Raw genomic sequence first — 9777 nt, 5'->3', positions numbered from 1 at the left:
AAGGACAGGGAGCTGCAGCCACAGACTGTAAGTAACACTTACTGGGCACCAGCACGGTCTTTGGTGGACATGGGGATTTGATTTCATAATCAACTAACTAGCACCAAGAATAGTGGTTAATACAAAAGCAAATTCTCTAGTTCGAAAATCAGGATAGTTAAGTATTTCAGGACTCCACTGCAGATGGCTGTGTGTAGAACCAGTTACTCCACCAAGGATTTCTAGTTTAAATGGATCAAAGGAAGCACTTTGTCACCACTACAGGTAGAAAATTCAGGCATGGAATAACTGGGTAAATTACCAAGGAAGAACATTCAAGTAAAGCCCATATGGAATTCCCATTTCTGTCCCAGTTTCTGTAGTACAGTATTTTCCAGAACAGACTAGAAAAATGTAAAAAAAGTTTAATGATGATTTACAAATATACAATACTTACATTTTTAGGAGTTACAAAAATGGCACATACTACAGAAACCAAAAGCCTCCTCTAACCTTTGGTACATCTCAAAGTTATTTATTTACAAAGAAAAATTACAGTCACTTTGCATAGTGTCACATGTTTACATATATGTATTTCTCAGTTGAAAAATATCTTGCAGCTTACCCACAGGCAGTTTTTGCAGTTTGAGCTCTGCACCCATCTATCACATCAAAAAATCTATCAATCAGGCCCTGTTAAGCTGACGTGACATTGCATTTTTATGTTTTAACAGCCTTTAGTTTGAAAAATATGTACAACCCGTAAGGCTAACCTGATTCATAGTTGTTGAGATTTCACCTGGCGTGTTTTATATTGCTCATAGTTTGGTAAAATGACATAGGCTACCTTTTTTAATTAGCTCAGTAATCATGTTTAGAAAAAGGTGGTCCCCTTTTGTTAGCTAGGGTGTTTCAAACTCTTCATGAAGGGAATTAAAAAAAAAAAAAAAGATAAAATGTCCTTTCCAGGATGTTTTTTCACCTTATGAAACTTTTGTATTAAATTCTTCCTTCACTATGTACAATTCTTACCTAAGGTAACGGAGACAAACTGAGCGTGCTTTCCAAATCCTGTTCATTTCCATTAGTTTTCCAATGTTAGATGTTTTCTAGATTATACTTTCTTTAAACCAAAACTTAAAAACCTTCTTCTACCTGAGAGCAAACATTACTATTTCTTAATCTATGTGTACTTGAGAGTTCTCTTATAGATTAAAATTCTTGCAATAGAAGAAGTATAGCCAAAACACATACAGTCTGGTTTTGACATCTTCTGCTTACATGTGTATACAAATGCTTTCATGCTCTGATGATTTTCAGGCTATACAATTTCAACACGTAACAGTACGTGAACTCAATACAATCTTCATTGTGCTGAAGGTAGTTTGGGACTACACATTTACAACTGGTAGGTTTTAATTAAGACAGAATACCACCAGAGTATTAGTTGTGGTTCAGGTCAGGATTTTTTTAAATGGAGAAATACAAAAAGCTTGCTGTCAGTAGCTGTGAACAGTTTAGAAAGTGTCTTCCAGCATTACAATATTGCCCTCCCAAAAACTTACTCCACAGACAAAATAAACTCCAAATTCAAGCATCTTTAGAGAATGCCTGCATTCTGGATTTTCTTCGTGCAAGAGCTTCTTGTTTTTTTCTTTCAATCTCTTCTTGAGAACATTTTCTGTTTTTTTGTTCCACCACAGACACTGTAAATAAAAAAACCATGTTATTAGGAGCTTTCAAGTTTGTTCAATATGTATTTTAACTTATCTGCTTTCAATGTTTGAAGATCTATGGCAAGAGCACACTATTTTGACATACTGGGCACCCAAGTTAAAAATGGCTCATCTATCCTGTCCCCAAGGCAGGAAGGGGGGAAAAGATGCATGACCTTTGTAGTGCTACTTTTTACTACCTCCCAATGAAAATACTGGGATGCAGACATTTGCTTCAAGGAAATTTTACTTTGCTGCCCTTCAAGTGAACCTTGTGACATCAGGAGTCAACATAGGAGATGGCGATGGGTTAAGAAAATTAAGGCTATCAGAGTGAAAAGGGCTCTACAATTTAGTGAGTTAGGCAGAGATATGGGCATGGAGATGGTATAGACACAGGGGTCAGATATAGTACAGGTGTCACACAAATAAAACCAGAAAGGTTGAAAAAAGGTCAAAAGCAGCAATAAAAATTGGCAAAGGAGACAAGAACATGATAGCTAAGCGTAATATTTTATATGTTGTGTTACAGAACTATAAATTCCCATACAATAAAATCCTGACCTCAGTGGAACCAACAGGAACATTCCCTGAACATGTCAAGAATTTTACCAGGTTTATACACTGATTTCCAATTAATGTGGTTTTAATAAGTAGTCTTTCAAACCGGATAAATAAAACAAAGGGTCTTTTTGCTTCTTAAAAAGACCAGGTGTCCATGAAAAATTACATATCAGTTTTTGAAAGGATCACTTAATGTCCATCTTTTTGTTACAGCAATGTCCTTTCACAAAAAAATTTAAGATGACAGTTGTTGTTTATCTATCTGTAAAGAAAATCTATGCTATTCTTTTTCATTCCTTTATTCTCTAGAAAATTCCACAGAATGACTAGTCATCTCTCCCCTCCCTTCCCTCTTAACATCCGAAATTGCTGCTTTCCACTTATCTGCTTCTTTGCTGGGGAAGAAACATAGGTAAAATACTGATTCTGTAAATAATGCTGCTGATAGCTTGCAGGATATTTTTTTCTGTTTATTTTTGTAACAGTGCTTCCTGAAAATTGTGTTTGGTACAGTATACTCTAAAGACATGTTTTATCAAAATTAACATTGATTAAAACTTCACCAAGCCATGAGATCAAGTGAAAACAAGACTGACTGGCACTTGACTGGTTCCACATTTCCCTAGGAAACACCACCAGTCCATGGAATATTTCAGACTGTTACCTGACAATGGAAAAGTGACTGACCTCCCCTCTAGATGAAAGGAAACGTCAGGGTTTAGAGTGACAACACAAGAATATTTCACTGGCAGTTTTAGCCACAGAGCAAACAACAATACAGGCCGAGTTTTCCGAAGCATCAAATGATCTGAGGTTCCAATTTCCAGGTGTACAATAATAAAAAGAAATTGGCATTCCATATCACCCGCTGCCTTCTTTCTCTGCTCCGCCATTAACTGGGGTTTTACAAATCATGGCTAAGTAATTTTTTTCAAAATGAACTGTAAATTAAAGCACAGATTCACACTACAACATTTACTACGTATCAAAATACTAGTATTTTTAAGTAACGATTTAAGAATATGGTATGCCGAGTGCTGCCATCAGCACCACTTGATCCTAGTGATACTGTGTAGAGAGAGAGAATGTGAAATATTCAGAGAAGTGCAATGAAAATGGGTAACAGAAGTCCTTAACTACAGGAATTCAAGAGATGTGTCAGGACAATTTTATTTTGGAGAAAATTACCTCTAATTCTCATTAGAACGTTTACTAACACCTAAACTGAATGGATGAATATTGAAGCCTATTGTAAGTTGCAATACAGTATAAATTTCTGACATTCTGATTACAGTATAAAACCAAACAAAAACAGTTCCAAGACGGATACAATACAGACAAATACCTGATGTAGACAGTGCAAAAGACTCTGAAAGGTGCCTCTTGAAAGGTGGTTTCTTATTGTCAAGCTTGCTGTGCAAATTCATGTTCACCTGATTCTTGCTTCCTTCCAAACCCTGCAGAGTAATTCCAATGCCAGAATGACTCCCTGGATTTTCAGACCCTACATGAAGAGCACCCTGAGAACTGTTAGTCTTTCGGAACTTAAACTTTGACGGCATAAGCGATGTTTTGTTACCAGAACTGTTATTTGGCACCTTTCCCATATTATACAAAAGATCTGGGCTGTCTAATGTTTTGCTACTAAAACTGTTCACTGCATTAACAGGACTTCCTTCAGAACCAGTCTCTGCTACCGGCACAGAATTTGACCTGTACCATTTTCCCAAAATCGTCTTTGTAGTATCTTCAGAAGCAGCTTGATGACAGTTTTTAGATAGTGTGTATTTACACTCCACAGAAGTACCCGAGATCACAGTTAGAGGACTTGAGATGTTTTTACAGTTCACTACGTGACCGTTTGTGACCAGCTCACGTGTCACGTTTGATGAATTCCTACAGGAATCGTTTAGTGAGAGTGTGTCCTGTTTTGCATTTGTTTTTTGTGCCAAGAGGCGATCAGGTAGTCCTTGTTTAGATGATGGGAAGCTGTTATCAGCATTTGATCTGAAATTAATACTGGCTCCTTGTATGGTTTTAGCTCTTTCATTTCCTTGTTTAACATCCTGGCTCTGAGTCTGCTTTTCTACATCATCACACACCTGATACAACAATTCATCATCCTCACAGTTTGCATCCCAAAGACTATCAGATTCACAAAACATATCTAGTATCTCATCAGAGAATTTTGGTTCATTCCAGTCGTCAAATGACAGAGGACATTTCTTTGGTATTTCTACTTGATTTAAGTGACCTGTATTAGCTTGGTTAACCACTTTTGTTAGATCCTTAGGTTTTGTATTGGTAGGAACACTGGATGATTGACAGAAAATACTGTGAGTGTTATTCCCAGGTTTTTCAGTCCGTTGTCTATGAAGATTAGATCTTGAAGGAAAAAGAGGAAGAGGATCGCTTTTAGGCTGAGTAGTTTCATTTCCATTCTTAACTTGAAATTGCTTTGAAACAGGAATATATTTCAAATCACTGGTTTGGGCACTTTTCCAAATAGACTTTATTTTATCTGGCTTAACATCACATTTGCCATGAAAGGCTGTGGTCTCTGTCTTTGAGTTTTCTGTCATCTTATATGACTTTTGTAAAGAAAGAGATTTTGCAACATTTTGTGTGTTTTTACTAGAATGTTTCAAAGGTGAAAATTGCAAACTATTAGGTTTGTGTACACTCCCCAACCAAGTTACTGAATTGCAACTACTTCTCTCCTTTGTTCTGCTAGCATCACTGAAACCATGCACAGATGGATTTGTAGGAATTGGTGGTGCTTCTTCAGTACTTATCAATTCAGGATTTTGGGTTATTTGCATCACAAAAGAGTCATCTGCCAAAAAATCTGTATCCCAGTCATCAAAATCATCATTAACTACTCCACCAAGCTTACTGGAGACCACCAATTGTGTCTTCAAAGGACAAGGATTTTTTTTGGTCAACATGTGAGTATCAGGTTTTGGAAAACTCTGGTTCACGCTTCCTAGTGCGCACGGAGTATCTTTTTGATATGCCTCTGAATTACCATGTTGCATGTCTTTGATTTGCTCAGTAAGATGTTCCTCTTCCAAGGTGCTTTTATTTTCACGGAAACTATTATTTAAAGAAATACCTGATAGTCCTTGGCTCAACTGTCCACTACACTTCTGGGTAGAGCTGTCAAAAAGAGCATGAAGGGCTATTTCAGCCTCAAGGTCTATAGACTTTTGACTGCTAGATTGACAGGGCTCTGCAGCAGGGATGCCAGTGCTCTGTCCAACTGGTTTCAGGGACAGAACAGTATCTGTTTCGGAAACTTCACCAAGGAGCGATTTCGGGTTCTTCATATTTACTTCATCATTAGAATTATTTAAAGACTCTGAGGCAATCTGGATGGAGTCATGACCAAGCTTCTCTTGTTCCTGAACAGCATCTAGCTCTACTAGATTTTTATCAAATTCCTTAGCCAATTTCATGAGTTCCTCTTCAGGATTTTTTATTTTAAGTTCTCTACATTAAAAAAAAATACAGAAGAGAAAGTCAGACCTACTGAGAAAGTTTAGCCAAGCTCAATAACACGACCACATGAGATGTTCATTCTCTAGTTTAACAACTGCAGAGAATATGACTGAATCCCACTGCCTTCAACGCGCAGTCAGCATGCAATCTTTTTGATAAATCCCAATAAACACCCCATTAAGAAGAGATAACATGCCCAAAGTTAAAAGCATTCTGTATGCTAATGTACAGTTACATGGCTCACTGTACATAAAGGAACACCACATACCCTCTTCCACGAAAGCCCAGCTGTTATGAGCAAGACGAAACTGTAACTTACCTTGTACAACTTAACTTTGTCCTAGCTCGCACTTTTACTACTCCAGGTGTACAGGGAATAGCATCTTTACCAATCCACGTCCCTAAAAGGGAGCCTTCGTTACAGGCTGCTTTTTCATCCTGAATGATTAGATTTATAATGTTTAGCAATTTGATTTCAGATAAAGATTGGACTAGACACACACCTTGCATTAGTTAAAAGTTGCTAAACCAATTAAACTGGATCAAATCTGCTGAAAGCCACAGATAGGATCTAAATGAATATAAGCTAAGCGAGATTACCACGACATTGTCTACTGATAGTTGTATCAATTATATTAGTTTAAAACAGGAACTTCAATTAAAATAACTGAATTTTACTTTGGCGCTCAACTCTAATACTTTCTTTAATTCAGGTTTACACGTAATCTGCAATATTCACATTACAAGCTGTGATCTAGTTTACTTTAGTGTACTGCTGAGGAGCTGGTTGAGATGCACTGTCTTCATCCAGTTAAAGCAGCATTAACAGATCAGAGAACTTGAAAGAATGTATGCATTTTGTATGCGTCCAGGAAAAAATTCTGACTTCTTCCATTACAACTCATTTACACAAGGAGCCTTCAAACAGAAGTAAGTGAAGTCGAGAAACTAAATGAACTTCTTTCAGAGCTTCAAAGTTTAGGCTTGGATTTAAATTCTGAAATCTAAGAGATACAATACTGCAGTGGTACAATGTGTAGAGGGCCAGAGCCAAATGTTGGATATGAGAAATTACTGCATGTAAGCCAGCAAAAGTAATTTGAACTTCGCTAAAAGGGTAGGGAGTTTTGGGAGGTTTTTTGGTTTTTTTCAGAAAAAAGAACACAAGCAACAGAAAGTTGCAAATCTAGTCTGATATTCTTTCCATTTATGACAGAGCTGTAATCATTTAAAAGGTAGAAAGTGGCATCCCTTATCAATGGCTTTCCAGTTCTCAAGTATAATTTTGTGCAGATATGCCAAACAGTGAATACATTTTACATGGCCCTGTCAAATAAGCAAGCATAATTTGCAAGGTAAATACTACAGAACTGTTTTAGGAATAATAGGTCCTCTTCTTGCACTTAATAAAAGACGAACAATAAGCCAACACTATATTATTCTCACTTTCCAGGCTGTGGACACAAGGTTTACAGCAAGAGAAAGAGAAACCAAGAGCATGGATCTTACGATAAAAAGGCAAATTATTTAGAATCAGGAAGCAATGTTACTATGTTTATATTATTGTGGGGTCTCTCTCTCTCATCTGAGTCCTGTTCTTTTACTTCAACAGTCATTCAAGATAATGCTTAAAAACAACTGCCAAGTAAGTCCAGTATGTGAAGAAACTCTTACCTTTTAGCAAATAAGTGGTTAAGGATAAATAAACACAACAGTATTCCTAAGACCGGAGGCAATAACTTGTATTGTGAAAGTAAAACTTTGTAAAATGGAGCTGCTGCAAGTCCACTTTCTTAATACATCTTTTTTTACAGCATCTGTGACTCATAAGAGCAACCAGTCAAAATGCTATGCTTAGGATTTTAATTCAATCCAGTTTTATGAACATTTTACTAGTTTTATGCACTCCTAATTCTTACCATGTTAACGAGACTACTGTAACTAACATTGAGCCTTCACTAAACTAAATATTCTAGCACTATTCTGTTTGATTACTGCATATATAGAGCGTGGAAAATAACAATTACCTGAGGAGCAATACGATTAACAATTTCTGAAATTTCTACTGCGCATCTACTGGTAGACTGTTTGGTTTTTCCATTGCCTATAAAAACAAACAAAGAACCTTCTTAAAAACTGCAAAACGGTTCCATTTATAAAGTGCAGTATATCTCAAATAATCCAAATATATGTGCTAAAATCAAAACTTGATTCACCACTGTATTGAAGAATTTATGCGTTTTTAAGAAAAATAAAACCAAACAACCTAACCATGATAACAGAAGGGGACTTTTTTCCAAGACATTTGATAATGTTTAGTACACTCCCCACTACACACCTCAAATAGGTGCCCTGAAATCTGGATTTCATTAGTATTACCTAGTCTGTATGCAATTGGTGAGTGAGGATCCCAAAAGATTTCTTGCTGTATCTCGGTGTCATTAACAGGAGAGCTGAAAGTAGGTAGTCGGGATTTCCTACTCAGTGATCTCTTTGGTGTTTTATGTAAGCATGACTCTGTGTAAACACAAAGATGATCCTTAATAAAAAATAACAAATAAAAGGACAAAATAACTTAGAACATACAACAGGACAGGGCGTAAAGAAGATGCTTTAGGAACTTTTAAGAATAAAAATCAAGTTCACACTTATCAGCTTACTTACAACAGGAATATTGTTCACAACTATACATTTAAGGCAGAATGCAACTCTAGCTTGTTCAGTTACATCACCACAGAGATAACAGAGCATTACATAATACTGACAGTTATATGCTCAGCATCTGATGGTAAGGATGAGAATTGTCAATCCTCCTGCTTGAGGGAATACTGACTTCGGCTTACATTAAGAGAAAAAAATATGTATACCTATATGGGAGAATATTTTTTATTGTGGCTTGCTCTGTGTCTTTCACTCAGACTCTGATTTAAGTCACAACTTTAATGGGCCCCCAAACTGTTCTGGGTCACAACCTACCTCGGTCTGTACTTCCCTCCACTGGGCCTTGTCAGCTAGGACTGTTAAAAGCAGGAATATAGCTATTCACAACCAGCTTGCAGCTGTCTCGCATCAGTAAGTGAACCAAACATGCTACGTGAAGCTCAACTAGTCACCCCCTGCCCTTTAGAAATGACGTTGCAGATGTGGAAGCCTACAGAAGCACTTTTAAAAGATGCAATCACTATGTGAGAAGCATCTTAGGACATGCTTTGCACTGAAGCACTTAGCACGGCCAGGCGTTATCCTCTCCTCCGCTGGATTAGCGTCCACAGCGAGTTCTAAGCATCCGCCGCGGGAAGATGCTCTTCATCACTCCTTGACAGGAGGAGCTCCTTCCCAACGCGCACGGACGGGGCAGAGCGGGGGAGGGCTGCGCCACACCGGCCCTCTCCTCAGGGGCAGGCCGCGTCTCCCCCGCGGCTCCAGGGGTGGCGGGCAGGGCAGGGCCGGACCGGACCGGACCCCCGCCAGCGCGGGGCCCCCAAGGGCCGCTCCCGCCGTACCTGCAGGGCCGCGCACCGCCGCCTCCCGCGACGGCGACGGCCGGGGCGCGCGCGGCGCCTCCCCAGCGGGCAGGCCGCGGCCTGCGCCACCTTCCGCGCCGTCGCCTGCCGCCGCCTCCTCCTCCTCCTCCGCGGGGAGCTCCACCGGCGGCCGCTGCCGCCGGGTGAGGAGCTGCTGCTGCTGCTGCTGCTGCTGCTGCTGCTCCTCGCCGCCGCCGCTCCGGCTCCTCAGGGCGGCAGGCCTGAGGCAGGGCCCTTTCCGCCGGCTACCGGGCATGGTGCGCGCTGCGGCACCGCCGCATCCACCCCGCCGCCGGCGCCGCCATTTTGCCGGGGAGCCCGCCGCGCCACCGCCGATTGGCCGCCGCCGCGCCGCCTCGAGCGGCCATTGGTCCTGCGCGGCGGGGGCGGGTCGGCGGACGCGGCAGGGAACTGCATCTGGCGGGGAGCTCGCGCCGCTCGGGCGGCGCGCCCCTGGCCCCGCCCCCTATGGCCGTGAGGTATCTTCTCTTTCT

At 40.1% G+C, this 9777-nt stretch overlaps 1 protein-coding gene across 1 annotated transcript; it reads right to left on the bottom strand.

The window, feature by feature from the left end:
- Nucleotides 1-417: 417 nt before the first annotated feature.
- On the bottom strand, nucleotides 418-9602 carry ETAA1 (ETAA1 activator of ATR kinase). Its single transcript, XM_054822196.1, has 6 exons — nucleotides 9263-9602; nucleotides 8139-8276; nucleotides 7787-7863; nucleotides 6079-6197; nucleotides 3604-5750; nucleotides 418-1685 (listed from the first exon to the last, which is right to left on the bottom strand). The coding sequence occupies exons 1-6, from the start codon at nucleotides 9537-9539 to the stop codon at nucleotides 1570-1572; spliced, it is 2874 nt and encodes a 957-aa protein (XP_054678171.1). The 5' UTR covers nucleotides 9540-9602; the 3' UTR covers nucleotides 418-1569.
- Nucleotides 9603-9777: the final 175 nt, after the last annotated feature.

Source organism: Grus americana, chromosome 3, assembly GCF_028858705.1.
Source record: "Grus americana isolate bGruAme1 chromosome 3, bGruAme1.mat, whole genome shotgun sequence".
Taxonomy (NCBI): Eukaryota; Metazoa; Chordata; class Aves; order Gruiformes; family Gruidae; genus Grus; species Grus americana.
This window is presented reverse-complemented; position numbering and strand designations above follow the sequence as displayed.